At 38.9% G+C, this 19,600-nt stretch overlaps 3 protein-coding genes across 3 annotated transcripts; 1 reads left to right on the forward strand and 2 right to left on the reverse strand.

Annotated features, from left to right (window-relative positions):
- Nucleotides 1-335: 335 nt before the first annotated feature.
- Nucleotides 336-3,036, reverse strand: LOC104000215 (uncharacterized). The gene is made up of 2 exons (XM_009422204.3): nucleotides 1,943-3,036; nucleotides 336-474 (listed from the first exon to the last, which is right to left on the reverse strand). Exon 1 carries the CDS (start codon nucleotides 2,888-2,890, stop codon nucleotides 1,988-1,990), a length of 903 nt encoding a protein of 300 aa, XP_009420479.2. The 5' UTR covers nucleotides 2,891-3,036; the 3' UTR covers nucleotides 336-474; nucleotides 1,943-1,987.
- An 89-nt stretch (nucleotides 3,037-3,125) lies between these two features.
- Nucleotides 3,126-10,699, forward strand: LOC135599141 (uncharacterized). Its single transcript, XM_065093908.1, has 7 exons — nucleotides 3,126-3,516; nucleotides 4,121-4,181; nucleotides 4,267-4,361; nucleotides 4,457-4,490; nucleotides 9,261-9,315; nucleotides 9,400-9,442; nucleotides 10,428-10,699. Exons 1-7 carry the CDS (start codon nucleotides 3,193-3,195, stop codon nucleotides 10,497-10,499), a joined length of 684 nt encoding a protein of 227 aa, XP_064949980.1. The 5' UTR covers nucleotides 3,126-3,192; the 3' UTR covers nucleotides 10,500-10,699.
- A 218-nt stretch (nucleotides 10,700-10,917) lies between these two features.
- Nucleotides 10,918-11,865, reverse strand: LOC104000196 (probable calcium-binding protein CML31). The gene has a single exon (XM_009422186.3). The coding sequence runs from the start codon at nucleotides 11,725-11,727 to the stop codon at nucleotides 11,080-11,082; it is 648 nt and encodes a 215-aa protein (XP_009420461.2). The 5' UTR covers nucleotides 11,728-11,865; the 3' UTR covers nucleotides 10,918-11,079.
- Between the last annotated feature and the right edge of the window lie 7,735 nt (nucleotides 11,866-19,600).

Here is a 19,600-nt window from a genome sequence, read left to right on the forward strand (position 1 = left end):
GATCACGTAGATCTCCGGTTTCAAATATCTATCCAAACATCTATGCCATAAGTGTGGATGTATGCATCAACATTGATCCAACGCAAAGCACAAACCAAAGGCAAAATGTTCCTTTTACATATTTTATTGCTTCATTGTGCTTTTCCTTTTCCCCATCGACTCAGTCAATTTAGGGACTAAATTAAAAAGATCGGTGGAAATTGCCTTATGGAGGTTCTTGAGAATCCCCTTGTATGTCCTTCACCTTGGAATCGGGCTTTCTTTAAATCAATTGAAGTGGAACATCTAGCTCAGGTGGAGTCTGAAAAAATGAACTCATTGATCGGATACCGCTTAGTCCAATGACTTCCCGTAATTATAGTAAGAGTACTTAATTCACCAATTTACTTCTCGGACGAAGAGGCTTTGTTTGATCCCAAATGGTCAGCAGGGCCTGTGTTGAGAAATCCATGGCTGCCTGGCATCAAGTCTAACCTGCCAATTCCACAATCAATCACCAAAGATGGGATTATATTTCCGCAAACTTTGACGTGCAAATTGAAAGTGCTGAATTTTCAGAGACTAAAGAAACCTGGATGTAGAAACAGCAAATAAACACATGTAGCTTGGTTGTCTTATAAGATGATACTATGATAAAATCTAAAATAAAGAGTTACAGTAGCAATTTCATGTACCATACATTCTGTCCTATATAAGATGTTAAATTGCATAAAAAGTCAATCGCACTGGTCAAAAGGATTGCTAATGAAATTTCCGAAATACATAATAACTTCTTTATCTCTTCTGAACCATAGGACCAAATTTCATCAACATATTATCTATATTGTTAAGTAATCAGAAAGAAGAAATATTGGTAAATTCCTTTGTTATATGAAGCCATTGAATCTCATGTAGCTGTAGTAAGTTGCTGAAGAACGTGAAGGACATCACGTTTATCCTTCAAAGGAGATTTTTGTTTCGCAAAGACAATGAAAAACAGTTCATAGCAAAGACTTTCTCTAACTTCAGAAAAGATATATATAAGCACCTCAATATAGACGATATGTAATTATTTAGCAAACAGTCCATAATAATGGCTGAAGTTCACAGCAAAGACTTTTGCTTATTTAAGTTCAAATAAATTCATTCTACATGCAGCAAAGATACATATGCATGTCCATATAGACAAAACATAGTTTAGCAAAAGTACGTATTTAAGTTTCTAAACAAAAATTTTCCAATTCTAACACAAAGTTCCTATGAATTAAGCAGAAAACTTCTGTAATGGTGTATGCTTTTCATGGTCCCAAGTAATCACAACTTTTGTTACTTGAAGTATCTAGAGGCTCATAGATTTATGAAGAGAAAGGGATATTGGAGGTTACAAAAAAAGCCAAATCTTGATCTTCCTAAGATCATAATCCACTATATGGAAGAAAAATCCCATCAACGAGTAAACCAAAATAGGCAAAACTAGATGGATGTTTATAATGAGAACATTGATAGAACATACACTAAGATTGTCATGATGCGGCCCATCGTGGGACTAAATTAAGTTAATGGTAATTGTAGACCGAAGGAGCCTAGTGGTGATTCCACACTGTGATATATTATCCATTTGTTCCATGGTTAGCTCTTTAATACTCGACCCCTCGTCATACCAAAAAATAAATCAACTCTCCATTAACTTGTTGAGACTAAATTATAAACGCAAATTACTTAAACTCAAGTTAATGATAGTCCACTCTTATTGAAGTAACTCGAGTCTTCCTCAACTATGGACATGAGACTAAATTTAGGATGATATAGAGGTGTCAATTAATGAAACCAAACAACAATTTAACTAGAATGGCACATCGAACAAAAGAATATTAAACTATTACTGCAATGTAAGGATCCAAGCAGGTATTCAATAATAACTATATAAAAAAACCACAAAAGGAACAAGGAAGATATCACAAACCAGAGAAATGCTGAAGGCCCGAGTTGCGAGTTCGGATATCAGCTTTCAACATCCAAAGCCCCCCAACTTTGAAGTAAGAGCTTCGATGAGCCCATCGAAGCTACTGAACTTGGAGTTCACCACGTCGACGCGAACTCCAAACCTCTCCACCCCTTTGGCAGTCACCGGGCCATGTGCACAGACCAGCATCTTCGGCCACCGTCGCCTCACCTTCCCCCAGTCCCATCCCAATGCCTGCAACCCCTTAATCAACCCTTCCACCTCTGCCGAGCTCGTGAAAACCATGGCGTCCAGTACTGTATCCAATTCCACCAACCCCTCCATGCAGCGCGGTCCCGTCCATCTGGTCTCATAAGCAGGAACTCTCTCGGGTGCCCAACCCCGCGCCCACAAATCTCTCAGGAAGTCCGGGACTACCGGCGGCTCTTCCAGATCGACGACGGAGGGGACTGGGCACAGGATCCTCCTCCCGGACCCAGCGCCTAGAGACTCCACCAGACCGGCAGGGGACGCGATCTCCGGCACCAGGACCCTGATTCGGCTAGGGTTCCGGCAGATTTTCGAGAGAAATCCTTCATCGTGGAGGAGTTCGGCATCCTTGCCGAGGGCCGCGATGGTGAAGAGCTCGCCCGAGTCGGAGAGAGGCTGGGGTCCGTCCGCATCGGCGAGGCCGAGGGAGAATGCTGTGATTCCGTTGCGGGAGGTGAAGGCGAGAGCGGAAAAGGACTCGAGAGCTCCGGCGGCGAGGTAGGGGCGGAGGGCGACGAGGGTGCGAGGGGCGGTGTCAACGACGACGGTGGGGAGGTGGAGCGGTGTGGCGCCACGTAGCTCGAGGAGGCGGGCGAGCCGACCGGCATAAGTGAGCGGGGTGGTGAAGGCCACGCGTCGGCCGGAGAGTTGGCTCGGGAGGGCCGACGGCGAGCATCCTAGCGCCAATGCCGCCGCCATCACGAGACCGGTCGTCGTCGCCGGCTCGTACTGGCGCTAAAAAGGATGGCGTATGGAGAACGATTCCATCGACCAACAGTCCACACCCGCTATCGCCTTCATCATCCAATGAGCAGTTCCGGTTCAATTGCAGAATCGGGGACGGCCGATGGTGTAACCCTAAATTTCCTCCATGAATTTGGCCCATGTAAAGTCCAGAAGTAACGGCCCGTAAGCATTGGTCATCCGTCTTTGCCGTTTACGCAAGACTCGAACCTGATCGAGTGGGCGAACAAAAGGATCTTCGCCGAACCCATGCCATCATGCGCCACACCGTGCGTCCGCATCGCTTCACCCTGTGCTCACCCTCGCTCTGCTGTGGCTGCTGTTACTGTGTCCTGTTCTTCGCCCTTGGTATAAGGTACCACCAAGAACTGCTCCGAGAAGTGATGCAAGCGGCCTCTTCCGCTGTCTTCAGCAGCGCTCCCAGCTCTCCGGCGTTCCTCCGATTGAGATCCCACAAGGGGAATTCTATCGTCGCGACCGCAGTAGGGAACCCCACCACCGAGTCCATGGCCGCTAAGTGGGCTCAGAAATCCGTCGTCATCCCTCCCCAGAGGCGTGGCTGCCATCTCATCACCTCCAAGGTGCCATCCTCCACCTCTCTGGTCCTCTTTTTGAACCCAAGGACCCAAATTGAACTGTACCCTTTTGTCCCTTTTGTTCTGGTAATGGATTCAGTGCTGTTTAATATGTTACTTCTTCATTGCTTGCTTCTTTATCAAATCATGTTTCCTTTCTGACTCGGATATAGCAAGCATCCCATTTGTGCGCTGATTTGTCGTTTACACGAGTCGATTTAACATCATAAAAAAGAATAGGGATTTATGGGGTTTTTGACGGAAGCCCTTTTAACTGGATTAAGGACAATAGAAAAATCCTGTGATAATTCCAATTGGGGTGTCAGCATGCTGGATCAATCGTTGTTGTTTGGCCTGGGCATGCTAGGTTAAAGCAATTCTCCTTCGGTCCCATGTTTATTCTTGGTAATACGAACCCAATGCATTTCCAATGTTAACTGAGCCATCAAGCACTGATATCTTCTCAGACTGACTGAAATATTGATTCTATCAATGTCACCCTATGATTGATTTAGAAATGATGTGTGTATGCCACTTGTCGATTGCATTTTTTTTTTCTTTTAAAAAAGTTAACTACCTAATTGTATGCTTTGTTAAACTGAATAATCAGATATTGAAAGAGATAGAACAAGATCTATCAGGCTTCAAATGTGGCCTTGCTCATCTTTTTCGTAAGTGAACTTTTGCTTAATTCAATTCTCTGCTACTTGAACAGTAATATTCTGATGTTTCCCTTAAGCAAAAGTTATATAACAGTGCAGCACACCAGTGCTTCTCTCACCATAAATGAGAATTACGACTCAGATGTTCAGGATGACACTGAAACGTTCCTTAGCCGTATTGTTCCTGAGGTGACGTAGAACAACTCCTCTAGTGATTATTTCAAATCTGTGATCGCTTTGCTGCAATGCTCTTCATGAATTGATGCTTTTGTAATTGACTTCAGGGGCGCTCTGCACCTTGGAAGCACACATTGGAAGGTGAGGAATTCTTGAAGTAGCTCTTCTCATTCTCCCTGTTTCTTGTTCCTCCTAAGTTTTACTAGTTGTATTACTCTTAGATTTTCAGGTAAAAATATTAACAGCTCATGCGCATTTGCGCTGCTGTGGACTTGTGATAATCTTCAACTTTTATGCGTGCATTTTGCAACTTATTTGTGTATTCGTGTAGAAGAAATTCGATGAGCAACAAATAAAGCCTTTTTAAGGTCCTCTTTTCACTTAAGGCAGGAGTAACCTTAATCTTTGGTCACCAGATAAAAGACATTTAATGTGGAACCAATTAGTTTATCTTTTATTTAAATAAATTTAATTAGTTTAGTGCTATTTTGCATATGTAATAAGTTGTCATATATCGACATATACTCAACAAGGAAAAAAAGGAAGCAAATACAGAAAACAGAAATCGGATTTGTTTTCTATTGAAGATTATGAGTCTTGACTGATAATTCATCTTTACAAAGTTGAAAATCTATCAATCAAGATTATCATCAAGAGAAGAAGATTATTTCTCAAATAAAATCAGAAATATTACCTGCTTCAAAGGATAGAGGATATCATTTATTGATTTGCTTATTGGTTTAAATAGGCACCTTAGCGCTCGTCTGAACTCAGGTGCCGGGTGTCTCGGGCAAGCACCCGGCTCAAATGAAGCAACCAAACTAGACTTTTAAGTTTGGTTCGGTTCAACAGTGGCTAGTTGGTTCAATCGAACCAACTAGCCACTTTCTTACCTGCAAAAGCCACCCCCCGCACTCCCGCATGACCTCGAGCTATCAACCCTAGCGCAGTTAATGCCTCCGCCACCTACACTTTCTATCGTTGCCTCCGCTACAGATGCAGCGGACCGAGGCTTCGTCTGCCGTTGATGGACGAGTCTATCGGCTTAGCCTTCATCCGCAACTTCCTTCCGCTGTTGTTGCTTCTATGTGCAACTCCTTCCATCATTAAGGGAGAGTACCATAGCTTCCTTCTCCATCGACGGACACCACTGAAGCTTCTTCTGCCAACAATGTTGTCGTTCGTAGCTTCCTTCGCCACCATCATCATTGTCGTTCGAAATTTCCACTGTCGATGACTATTTCTCCCCCTCTTAACAATTTTTTTCTCTCCCTCTAACTACTATTAACAGTAATTTAATGTCGTATTTTTATTTATATAATCATATTTATCAATCATACTATATTTTTTATATTTTAATATTTCAGAGCATCTCATTTCACTCGAGCAAGCACCTAGCGCCTTGGGCGTTTTGGGACCTTGGCATCTTTTGGAGCCTAGTGCTTTTTAAATAACTGGATTTGCTATAATTGTAATTTTTCTTATTCCTATAATTTTGTTTTTATTCTTATACTTGAGCCTATAAAAAGGGGCTAGAACATTGTAATGGATCAATGAATTGAGTTCTTCTCTCACCTTGTGTGTGAGTGGTGCAAGACCATAGTTATGTTTCCGGTAGTATGGCCTTACCGTCCATGCGCGAGACATGCGGAGGTGTGAGACCTTCATAATGGGAGTTCTCTCGATGACCCAGAGCTAGTTTGGTAGTTATCCCTTTGTTATCCTGTTACTTTTCAGTTACTATCTTTCTATTCCACTCTTTTTGGTTCCTCTATTATAGAAGTAAATTTGTTGTTACTTGTCCTACATCAACATTGCTGTTGATTAATATGTATTAACTTATTTGATCAAACACAGTTGTTTTTTTGCCATCCAACAAGTACTGTTGTCCCTTTAAAAATACTCATTTTTGGTTTATTATTAAACTTGAAAATAGTGGAGGCAATTTTGACATTAATTGATTGAGAAAGGCCTTATTACTGCTCATAAGTCTACAGTAGGCCTTTGATGTTTTCGAGATCTCTATCATTGAACATGCCATAAGGACATTTTAAAACATTTTTGTTCTTTTTTTGTTATTTAAGTGAAGCAGCCCTTGTGGTCTTTGATTGGATGACATTTTCATGGTTTGAAGCAGAGATGAGCTTGCATTTACTTTAGTGATGTGGCACTTGGGACCATTGCCTGGGTTTTACTTGCCTATTTTGAGTGGTCTCGAATTGGTCAGAGTAACTCCTTTATTAAAGGAAAAGGTTAAACTCGTGTATTAGGTCTAGATATCATCAGTTTAAGTCTTAAAATGTTTCAAATAATCCTGCGTGGGATCATGACACTTAATTTGGCAATATTTGATCCAAGAGTTCTTAGCCAGCTGTGTATTCAATTGACTCGTAGAGATCAACTAGGTAGATAACTTATCGAAACAAGTAAAGTCTAGGGATAGATCGAGGGCCTAAAATGGATTGACGAGGGTTATTTTGCTTAACTCTTTTAATGGTTGCTTTTGAAGGTGCTTTATGTTATGAGTGAACTTATCCAGCGAGGTTAGATTATGCTCTAAGATATTAATAGGGCTAACCTAGTTCACAAGATGACCACCAATACAAAGTTTAGAAATGATCAATTTATGTTGTTTTACCCCCTACAAGTAAAGATATCATTTTCGTGACTTGAATCATAGTTATTGAGTTCATAAAGGAGCAACCTTATAATTTTATTATGGCTTGTTGTCATTGTACTCTTCACATTGATTGATGATTTTGACAGATGAATATTAGTGATTCATGCTGCTCAAAGTTACACTACAGATGAATACTCTGAGCAATAAAAATAGGATGTATCATTTGATTGGACAGGACTTGTTCCAAAGCATAAAAATATGTGAAAAAAAAAGCTAATGACATAAAGTAATTCTAGTTTACCTCATGTTTTAAGAACTTCTTGGTGTTATGCGAGAATGTGTTGTAATACAAAAACATATTCCTCGGATCATTATTTCTTATCAAGTTGGATTAGCATGAACAAATTTTGCATTATTTTGCTGTCCAAAGCAGAATTAATTGGTCATAATAATCATGGACCAACATTTCACTCGGTTCGGATGTGAACCGGTACGCAGACCGCCCCCATTCCAGGCGGTTCGGTCCAACCCATTTAAAAAGAGGAAAAAAAACCTATTTCCAGTCCACCCCCTAGTCAGCCGTTGCCCCCATTGATTTCGGGTACACTTCTCCTCTTCCTCTTCTTTCTTCACCCTTTCCTCCATCGCCTCCTTCTTCCTTTCTCTTCCTTTACCACCTTCTCTTCTTCCTTCCTCTTCCTCCTTTCTCTTCCTCCACCACCTCATCTTCTTGCTTCCTCTTCTTTTCTCCTTCCTCCTCTTCCTCCACTACCATCTCTATTTCTTTCTCTTGTTTTTCTTCTTCCTCTTCAAGTAATCAATACGTATGTATAGATTCAGATAAGGGCCAATATGCTTGGTCAAAACAAGACGACAAACTATCATGGACTTAGTTAAAATTGTTTAAGTCGTGAGGCACCCTTGCGATATCCATCCACAAAAGATCAGCGTTAAAGCAACTTCACACAGGTCCCCGAAGGGCTTGTAAAGGATAAAGATTTTAGTTCAGAAAATGAGTGGTGAACAAGTCCTAACATCTTGTAGAAAAGTATAGTTTGTGAGTAATTCAGCAAACACTTTGTGTGCAAAGAGAGAAAAGAGAGGAAGGGAAAACAAGAAATTTGGAAGGTAACAAAACAACCACAAGTTCACAAATTGACCTCTCAACCAGGTGTTGAGGGTGTAAGGCAAGTATATGGTTAAGTCTATGCACACTTTGTGTACAAATTGTTTGTCCAAACAAGGCCCAACACTGTCCCAAAGCCCCATCCAGCACTGTGCCACTCAGGTGGTTCTAAGAGTTTGAGATGGTTGATGTTTACCACAGCACAGCAGCCTGCAGAAAACAGGCTCCAACACATGAAAACTGGGCAATTTTGGGATAGTTTTGTCTAGTCTGGCAAGCGATCGCTGCACAGCCTTGCAAACTACTTTTGCTAATAGAAACCCGGCAAAAACACACAAAAACAAGGCAAAACATAGTGCTAAACAATTGTACAAGCAAACATAAGCGACGAACGGTCTGTTGATGAAGGTATTGTGGGTGCACAATGATCAGCTGTGACAAAACATACATAAAAAGAAAGAAACACGAATAGACACACTTTTGTTCCTCTATGTTAGTTTCCTTTTCCTATTATGAGCTTCAGTTGAGTCATGAGGTTAATTGAGTTCAGAAATGCTATTTTTATCCTAGCAGATTTAGCTAATTCATATTTTATGGATTTGAACTTTTATTATCATAGTTTGTACATCATTGGTATACAATTTCTAAAGTTTCATGTTTTATGTAAATGTTTAATGTCATCTTAAATGACAGAATTTTCTAATAAAGCAGTTATTGGAATTTCTCTTGTGGGACAAATAGTTCAGATGTTAAGTTGAATATGTGTTCTCCAGGTATTTGCTTAAAATGAAAAGATGTTATTTGAATAAGTAGGTAATCTAAATGGAAAACTCTTCATTCTTTTTGCCCACATGATGGCAACTATCACTTCAAATTCTTGATTTGCATGACAAATAGATGACTTTCGACATGTATAAATTGTGTTTGGGTTTCTCAACCTACTTGGATGAGTGTAAGCTTATCTTAACTTTTTGTCCTTGCACCTCATTGGTTCTCAATAGTCAGCTTTGGTATAAAGTTACTGCTATCAACGTTATTGTTTGCTACCAAAGTGTCATTCCATCAAGTAGTTTCTCTCTGGCAGTTAGATGTGGCATTAGGTACTTTGCCTGCATTGAATTGGTGAAGCAACTAATGATTCTCAATTTTGTTTGTCATTTTGCAGGACCTGATGATATGCCAGCACATATCAAGTCATCTATGTTTGGTTGTAGCCTCACGTATGTATTTTTCATTTATTTTCTATAAGAGTTCCATCAGTTTCCAAAATTACATGCCATTGAGACTAGTTAGTTTATACCCAGGATTCCTATTACGGATGGCCGTCTTAATATGGGGACTTGGCAGGTGAGAAACTTCAGTTTTTGATACAATTGACATTATTTCTATTGTGAATTTGTAATTTATCCTAGAGATTGATGATAGAAATGCTATTTTGTTATTGAACCAATAGCAGTAGTGGATGCATAATGGAAGATTCATTCTGTGTTACGGATTTACATGCAGAATGTGGACTTCTGCCCGAGTTTTGATCATCCTCTCTAATATTTTCAATGATTGGGCAGTTAATTCCCTCCCATCACAACCATCCATACATCCCTCCATTGTTACATCTCATCCATCTAATGCAACCTTGAAATTTATCCAAGAGATTAATTGTAGAGCTACAGAAATGCTAACTTTGCTATTAAAACAAACCCTTGCTAGTAGATCCATAATAGAAGATACATTATGTTTTGTATATCTTTCATAGAGCTGCAGCTTATGAATGTACATGCAAGATTCGGGCTTCTGCCCTAGCTTTCATCATGCGATGTAAAAATCCTCTCCAGTTCTTCTGGAGAATTATGTGGGCCAGTTCTCCCCATGGCAGTCATCTATCGTCTCATGTACACATCCTCTGTTATGGATCCCGGCTTCATGCACTTGGTCACATCTCAAGAGGTAACTTAAATGGATAGCTGAGATGAGATGATGGGAAGAATGGTGGCTTATACGAGAGAGAACTGACTCCTTAATTTCTACGTAATGAGGATGCAGCAATGCACTGTACTAATGGGAAAATGCCATCTTGTGGGGTTGTCTTTTGACATTCAAAGTAAAGGTCAAGGGGATTGAATGAGAAAGAATTCTTGTTTTTATTATAAGATCAGGATTTGATCAAAAGAACAATCTTCCTCTTTGATCATAAAATGAAAAATGCTTAACGTGGTTGGAAACATCTGAAAATTTCTCAACATTAGTAGTTACGAGTCAAACGCTTATTTTTGTGGCTTCCTTTCTAATTAGTGCCTTTCTTGTCCTAACTCATCTTCTGTTGGTATCATCACAGGGGATATGGCTTTGTGAACATAGGGATCATGCAACTGCTCGCAAGGTTGTCATTACTCTCAATGGGATGTAAAGGTTTGAGGATCAACTAATATGTTGGAACTTTATTGTCCAGATGATGTTGCTTAAAAGACCCCCTTTACATTGCAATCATGTAATAAGCAGCAGCAAGATAGCCAATGCACTTGCAAGTTACATTATTTTCTCTACATGTAGCTGACCAAGCGTTTGCAGTTATCATATTATTTATTATATTCTGTAAATTCAAGTTGAGTGCAGTTGTTCATGCATTAGTAGCCCCCTATCTTAAGCTGTATTGTCGTTTATTAGCAGTTTCAGCTACACTCAACATCGTAAACTAAACTTTGATAGCCACACGGCCATGCAACTGAGGGAAAAGGTACATTTTTGGTCAAATAAGATCTGATGTCTCCACAAGAAAACATCATGTAACGTAATCGCTGCTGAGGGAATATTTACAGATCAATGGCTACCGTAACATAGCAATCAAATAATTCGACTATTGATCATCTACAACATTAACGTAAAGAATGACTGCACAAAAAAAAAAAATATATATATATATAAACAGAAGAATGAGTGCGATGCACGCGTAGGAGAGCAGTTGTTAGTATTTAAGGTTGAGTCAAGAATCAAAGCATCATGATCTTGAATTCGTCGAAGCTGAGCACGCCATCGCCATTGAGGTCAAAGGTTTGAATCATCCTGGCGCACTCCTCGACGGACCTCGACTCGCCGAGGCGTTTGAGCATTCGACGGAGGCTCGAGGGGGTGATGCACCCCTGCCCTTCCGTTGCATACATCCCGAAGGCATCCCTCAGGTTCCTCCCCTTCTCCTCCTCCCCCTCCGCCTCCACCAGCTTCACAAAATCCTCCATTCCCAGCAACCCATCGCCGTCGGAGTCGCTCGACTCCACCGCGGACCGGGCGTCCTCAGGTGATATCTCCTCCCCTGCGGCCCTCATGCATTTGTGCAGCTCGGCGGGGGAGATCTTTCCGTCGCCGTTCTCGTCCAAGTAGTTGAAGACTCGTTCCAGCTCGGTAGGCGGTCTGGCTCCTTCCGACAACGTCAGGGTGTGACGAGGTGGCTCATAGATTTCCGCTTCTGCTGCTGCGCCATTGTCGTGCTGCTTATTGGGTGACAGCATGCACCAAAGTCTACAAAGGACTGGGCGATTCTTACTGCTGCTTTTGTTTGGATGTGCGGAGGTGGAAGAGATGGTCGAAGTAGCTGCTGCAGCGGCCTCCTCCGTTGGATTGACGAGAATCAACTGTGACATCACTTGATACGATTGCTTTACAAGTCGGAAGGGGAACTTATCTTTGATGATCTATCACTGTGGATGGTAGAGATGGGATAAGAAAGCTGTATCAACACTAGTAGCTGTTGGTTTTCGATCTCGTGGGATTGGCTGACATGCATCTCTACTTGGGATATCAGTGACTATAAATAGAGGGAGGGGGACAAGTATTTTATTGTTGGTGTCGGCGGGTTGGGAAAGAGCGAGAGGCAGCTAAATCATTCACGGTGGGGGAAGCTTCTCGGAGAGGAGCAGTGGAGGAAGATGAAGACGATGACGGCAGACGGAGGTAGAGATATCATCGCAAGTACCTCATCGACTATTTCTAGAGAGATAAGACAAAACAACGCGTTGACTAATTGACACGGGAGGGACGTCGGGCGGCGGTGCGTCGCGTGAGAAGCGCGGCATAATATCTACACAAAATACACACAAAAAGGTCAGTCAAACCCACGCAACCGTCGAAACGGCCGTGGGAAGGAAAAGGTGAAGAAACGGCCGCCCACAGATGGGAAGCGAGGAGGGCCCCACCTTGCTGCCCACAGAGGTAAGTGTTTGCGTCAATTTGGTGGGAATGATGCGTCCCAAATGAATATTATCCCATCATGACGATTGCTTCAGAGCCTGATTTGGATATCAGAAGGGGATTTGCTGGGCCTTTCTCTCACCAGACACCGCTGGTCGTCAACGTTCCTATCTGTAAACTGAAATGAAAAGGAAATATATCTTTAATACTCATACATGTCTACGAGAGAAAAAATTTATACAATACAACTACAACAAATATTTTGAGCGTCTACTCATTTATAACATTTTATTTAGAAGATAATTTGATTCATATACTTTGGATGTTGAATGTTATTTTGAATATCAGTTAGTCTGAAAGTGATTATTACACATATTTATGTTTGGTATTTATTATTGATGTCTACGGAAATCATCTTGATTTGATTCAATTGCAAAGGAATAATTTCAATATTATGTTTGGAATGAAGTATTTAACTATCTAGAAAGGAGTGAATTAGTGTTTGTGTATATTTTAAAACTTTAATATTTTAATCTAACTAAAGACATAGGTATATGAAATTTAGTTTAAATAAGTAAATAGGCATAAGTAAGAAAGAAAAATAAATTAGCTCGGTCGTCGTTATCATCATCCACTTTCAATCCTTCTTTTCTAATACTTAGAACATGCTTCCAATAAGTGAAGATTAGTAATCTTTTATAATTTTCTTCTTTTTAAGACTTAGAAATAAATCTTACACTTCAAATACTCTCCTCTCTCAATAAAGAATAACTCTTACAATACAAGAAATAACTTCTCATATGATAAACTTCAAACTTAAAGCTCAAAAATCCTTCAAAATAATTAACTCACAAACCTAGTGAGTTATTTATAGAGAACCCAAGCACCTCCAAGTCATCTAAGTGCATCAAGAAAAAGTATCCTAATAGAGAGGGATACTAGTGGTACTACTATCCCTCTCTATTATCAACTGCACTATCCGCACACAGGCAATGTCATCGATTGAGTTGGACGGCACCACTACTACGACTAAGTAGTACCACCCTTTAAAGGCACAATATAGCTGACGGACTAGGTCACTTTGACCCAATTTAGTCCTAAACTTAACATCACTTAGATTTAGCCTAATTGAAACCCAAATGCACCCAAATTTGACTTGAAATTAGGTTAGACATATCAATCACTCTTCTGACACATCGTCAAAACTTTCGATATGTTATCCGGTTCTACCATATTGTCTAAACTTTTAGTATTTTGTTTGATCCTTTGATCAATTAGTCTATCCTCCTATATGTCAATTTCACCTAGATATTCAATATCCTAAGAGTCACAAGAGGTGAGGTGGGACTTTAAGACCACCGTCATGCTATTTGAGGATGGAAGGTTAGCAAGCTGCTACCTCCAGGAAACTCTCATCCCCTTACTGGCTAAGGAGGTATAGATAATACCCTCTTAGGTAATGATTAAAGAGGTAACTAAGTAAGCCATAATGTGAGTTGTGTCCACTTTTATGGTCTCACATCAATTTTCTTTTTTTAGCTTACCGATGAATTGTCCTTGCATAATAAAACTACTATTTGATTAGCCAAGTCCATGACTTAAGTATCATCTCCTACCTGAACGAGGAGATGGTTGAGTTGTAGGTCTCTTGTTAAATCTTGAATTTTGATGATTAAATCAATTGATAAAGTTATGATCTAATATATGTTTGAGTGACACAAGACTAACCTCGATCTAGGAAAGGTAATTCGATTAAAGCAGGAAGAATCAAACATTAGACTGGAGTAGAACATATCAGAAGATTGGACGTCTGGCCAAAGGAATAGTTGACGTACCAGAAAGACTTCGTGTCATGAGTTCAGGCATTGGGCCGAAGAATTGGACATTGTACTAATGAGATCGGAAGTTGCAGGAGGTCAACATACTGATTTGGCAATACACCAAAGGAGATGACGATGCACCGAAGGATTAGACTAATCGTCGGATAAACTAATAACATACCGGACAACATAAGATTCATACTTATAATCATATGTGTCTAGATTGAGTTAGATCTAATTGAGTTGATTTTGGGTGTAATTATACTAACTTAATTATGGGCCAATTAGGCCTGCATCAAGGCTAAATTGGGCTTACTGTTTGGCCTATTGAGTGACCTATAGCGATGGCACTACCAAGTCTGATGGTGGAACTGCTAGAATCTTAGTCTCCTAAGTACTAATTGGGTGGTGGTACCACTTAGTGTTAGTGTCAGACTGGGCGATGGTACCGTCCAGTGTTAAAGTGACAGGTGATAGTACCACCAGTTGTTAATCTAGTAGGCGATGGTATCGCCAGTACCCAAAAATCGAGAATGAGATCGTTTTGACTTTAAATTTGAATCCATTTGGGGTATATAAATACCTCAATATTTCCTACTTTACAAAGCAAGAAAAGAGAACGAAAACTTGGGGTTTAGAATGTGAAAACTATGTGGGAAAGTTGAGTCCCTCCTCCTTAAACTTAGAGGTTGTTCTAAAGGAGGTATATAAGGGATATCTTGTAAAAGATGGGTATAAATATTCTCTTCCGAGTCTGTCAAAAGGAGAAAGAGTTATAAGAGTAGTTGATCTTCACCTGTTAGAAAGAAGATCGGTAGTGGAAGGCGATGGCCTCGAGTGAAGAGAAATCTGGAGTGGACGCAGGACACGACGACCGAACCACTATAAACTCCGTTTGCATTTCTGTTTATTATTTACTACTATTACTTTCTAAGTTAATTGCTTAGTTCACTTACTCTAAATCAAGTACATTTCTGATACAATTTTTTATCGAATGAAAGTTTTTTAAAGTCGACGTAATTTTATGAAAGCACTAATTCATCCCCCCTCTTAGTACCGAAATGATCCTCACATCTCCTTGGTGTAGGAGAACATCGATTCTCTATAACAAAATAATGTCAATCAAGCAAACATCTTGAAGGTGATTTGGGAGCATAATTTGTCAGATGGAGGATGATTTATTGAAGCTTTAAGGTCAAATCAACGTCTTATAGACTCAAGTGGTTGATTTGGACAGCGCCTATAAGTTAAGGAGGCATTGACCTCGAAGAGAGCAACCAAAGTCATTATGGTTGGCTTCGATGATGGAGCCGGTCTTTTGGCTCTCCCTTTGAGGACGGCCAGGTACTCGAACTTGTGAGTCAAGGAGCACCCATTTGCTAAGCTGCTTAAGGATGCAAACATTCAAACTGACATGAATGTGGACTTCAACGATGATCTTATGTCCTGCTCGAGGAAGGCACTAGTACCATAGAAAAAGAAGCCAACGACAGACCTATAGATAAGTAAGCTTAGGGCAAATGTATGTTTTGGTTTAATAGGTCGGGTTTCACTTTTGTTTAAATGATCTTGACTTGTTATAACATGAAAGTCAACAGCAGAACTATAGATAAGTAAGCTTAGGGCAAAGTACACCTATAAAGGTAGAAAAATAAGTTATATATATGTTGAATCTCATATTTTGATGATGAAACTAATTGATAAAGTTATGATATAATCTACGTTTTGAGTGACGGAAGACTAGCTTTGATCATGAAGAGACAATTAAAGCAGGAAGAATCAATGTTTGGCCAGAGTGGAATATTTCAAAAGATTGGATGTCGAGCCGAATGATTGATCGACATATAAGCAGAAGGCTTCGAGCCATGAGTTCAGGCATCGGGTCTAGAAGAGTAGACATTACACTAAGGAGATCGAAGTTGTGGAGGTTAACATGTCGATTGGGCAACAGGCCACAAAATAGGACGATGTGTCAAAGTATTGGATGAAGCACCGATGAACCAATGACATGCCGAGAAATATATGATTAATACTTTGTAATAATTGTCTAGATCGAAGTAGTTTTAAGTTATAATTGGATTGGAATTAGACCAACTCAATTAGAGGGCCATTGGGCCTAAGTTAGGGCTAAGTTGGGCCGTATGGATGGCCCACTCGGCCACTTAGAGCCATGCCAAGTGGTAGCACTGCCTAGGGTTGGCGGTAGAACCGCTTGAAGCTTAGCCTCCCAAGAGATCTGAGTGGTGGTACCACCCTGTTAGGCGGTGGTACCGCTAGAGCCCAGTCTCCGAGACTCTGTCAAGTAATGGTAGCACTAGATTGGGTGGTGGTATCGCCTAGTGTTAGAGTGTCAGGTGGTGGTACCTCTCAATACTAGCGGTGGAACCACTAGTACCCCCGAAAACCCAGGATGAGATTGTTTAGGCTTCAAATTTGAATCCATTTAGGGCCTATAAAAACCCCACTCATCCATGCTTAGTAAACACATCAACTGAGAGCAAAAAAAGGAAGGAAAACACTATTGTAATATTATAAGAACTCCTCTCAAGCTCTAAGTGTTGGGTGAAGTTTAAGAGATGGATGAGTGATTGTAAAGGTTATCTCCCAAACCTATAAAAAGGAAAAAATGGGTGTAAAAGGATGGTTGGTCTTCGCCTATTGAAGGAAGACCGATAGTAGACATCTATGGCCTCGAGTGAAGAGGAATCGGGAGTGGATGTAGGTCACGATGATCGAACCACTATAAAATTGGTGTGCCTCCTTTTCTCTACTTGTTTACTTATTTTACAACTACTTTACCTGCTTATTACTACTCTTGTAAATGTTTTAAGTTTAAACGTCTTTCCGATACGATTTCATCAAACGAAGTTTCCGAACCGACAGTTTTATATAAGCAATAATTCACCCCCCCTCTTAGTGCCGACTTGGTTCTAACAGTTGGTATATGAGCCAATTTTTCTCATTTGGTTTAACACCTAATAGAAATGAATTTTATCATATTTCAAGAGGGTTACTCTATCATTCGTTATCCTATATTCAATGGGATGGACTACACTTATTAGAAAACCCATATAAGAGTTTTCTTGCTTTCTTTAAACTTTGATTTATGGAATATTGTCGAATGTGGTTTTGAAAAATCTTCTAATCCAATGAACAAAAGAAATGATTCGGAGAAGAAAACTTTTTCTTTGAATGCTAAAGCGATGAACACTTTGTTTTGTGCTCTAGATAAAAATAAATTTAATCAGGTTTCTATTTGCGAAACTACACACGATATTTGGTACACTCTTCAAATCACACACAAAGGTACTAGTAGAGTTAAAGATTTTACGATAAATCTTTTGATGCATGATTTTGGGTTGTTTTATATGAAACCAAGTGAAACTATTGGAGACATATACACCCATTTTACGAATGTTGTCAATGGTTTAAAAGCTCTTAGCAAATGTTTTTCGAATCTTGAACTTGTTAATAAAGTTTTACGATCTCTTTCTAAAAATTGACATTCGAAAGTAAATGCAATACAAGAGGCAAAAGACTTAAACAAGTTTCCACTTGAAGAACTTATTAGGACTTTGATGACCTACAAAATGACTTATGTAACACATGACAAATTTGAGAACAACCTTCCAAAGAATAGGAAGGATTTTTCTTAGAACAAAAGAAGACCACTCGAGCAAAAACTCAAGTGATGATGAACTTGATCTCCTAACAACAAAGTTTAAAAGGTTCATAAAGCAAGAATCAAAAATAAAAAATGAACTTAAAAATAAGAGGTTACTAAAGAAAAAAACACTTAAGGTGACTTGGGATAAATCGAGTACCTCTAAAGAGGAGGAGCAAACCAACAAAGTCAAAGTAGTGAACTATGCCTTGGTGGCTCTCGATGATGAGGTAAATGACTCATTTGAAACCTCTTTACCTTACTATGAAATTACTTGATGCATTTCATAAGTTATTTTTAAATTAGTATATAAAATATTAAAAAAATTAAAAGGGGATCATGCTTCTCTTTCTAGTGATTTTGAAAAATTAAAAATTTGAGCATGACAATTGCATGTTAACTCCTACCACTAAGCATGAAGACTTAAATTCACTTAAGAAGAAAAATGCATTACTACAACAAACAAAATGATTTTGATTGAAAATGCTTTATGTTTAATGAAATCATGCTTCAATATTTTATATTATACATGAGGATTTGAAGTAATAATGATTTAAAATCTTATGTTTTAGAATTATGAGTTACACTTTTGATCTTGATGATTTTTGTGATGATTTTTTGTTTTTCGGTTTTAAATGATGATGCATGTTTTTATTTGACATAAAAGATAAAGGCATCCTTGTATGAAATAAATCACATAAATTGAAACATATAAAAAAGGGAATGCATTATTCTTTAAAATGTCTTAATCTCTAAGATCTTATCAAGTTTTCAATAAGAGATTAATGAATCTATTTGTCATTTTGAATCTCTTGAAAGTAATTTTGATGATTTTGATTATTTGAATTTGAATAAGTTTTTATCTATATCATGATTTTGATTCCTCGGAATTATAACTTGAAATCTTTTATGAATCAAGATATCCTATTATGTGTTCTCATATTATTTAAGATGAGATTTGTCAAAATGAATCATGTCTTTTTATATTCACATAATCTTTGATATTATTTTTCATGACATGATTTTTATTATGTGTAATTTCTTTGTATTTGTGGTTGTAAACCTTATGTTATAAGTAGAGCTTTGATGTAAAAAAAATTGTACCATTGTATTCTTCCACTCTACTTCTTCCTTGTTTACAATGACAAAGGGGAGAAAGAAAATTACTAGCATATCAAGAGAACCAAAATTGCTAGTTTGAATGTTAAATTTAGGCAAATTGTTAAATCTCTCAAATGCATAAACTCTTTTTATACATTTTTCAGATCATGATCTTGATTTCTTGATTTTTATAACTTGGGTCTTCTTTTTGAATCAAGATCGTTTCCTATCATTCTTTCTATTTACAAAAGAAGAAATTTATCAAAAATGATATATGGTATTTTGACATTCATAACTTGATTTTTTTTATGATTAAAATATTGATGTAAATTCATCTTTATTATTTATCTTTGTCATTATTTGAAGATTGAAGTAAAGGGAAAAGAATTACAACATTGTATTCTTCCCTTCCACTTGACAATGACAAAGAGGGAGTAAAATTTGCTAGCTAGCATGCTCTAAAATGATATAAAATTTGCTAGCCTGCATATTCTATAAAACTTGCTAAATTTGCTAGCTTACAAATTGTAAGGAGAAAGAATTGCTAGCTTGCGCATTTCGAGAAACACAAAAATTCTAGCTCGCATATCTACGGAAGAACCAAAAGTGCTTACATATCTAAAGAGAAGTGCTAGCTTGCACATTTCAAGTAAATGCAAAAACATGTCATCTTGCACATCTCAAAAGATACAAAAATAACTTGCACATCTCAAAAATTTGCTAGTTGCACTTATCCTTTTT

This window comes from Musa acuminata, chromosome BXJ2-1, assembly GCF_036884655.1.
Source record: "Musa acuminata AAA Group cultivar baxijiao chromosome BXJ2-1, Cavendish_Baxijiao_AAA, whole genome shotgun sequence".
NCBI lineage: Eukaryota > Viridiplantae > Streptophyta > Magnoliopsida > Zingiberales > Musaceae > Musa > Musa acuminata.

Coding starts and splice junctions, on each gene's coding strand:
- LOC104000215 (XM_009422204.3), bottom strand. CDS start 2,890: ATGGCGGCGGCATTGGCGCTAGGATGCTCGCCGTCGGCCCTCCCGAGC.
- LOC135599141 (XM_065093908.1), top strand. CDS start 3,193: ATGCGCCACACCGTGCGTCCGCATCGCTTCACCCTGTGCTCACCCTCG. Junction 9,316..9,399: donor ATGTTTGGTTGTAGCCTCAC/GTATGTATTTTT, acceptor GTTTATACCCAG/GATTCCTATTACGGATGGCC. Junction 9,443..10,427: donor TTAATATGGGGACTTGGCAG/GTGAGAAACTTC, acceptor GTATCATCACAG/GGGATATGGCTTTGTGAACA.
- LOC104000196 (XM_009422186.3), bottom strand. CDS start 11,727: ATGTCACAGTTGATTCTCGTCAATCCAACGGAGGAGGCCGCTGCAGCA.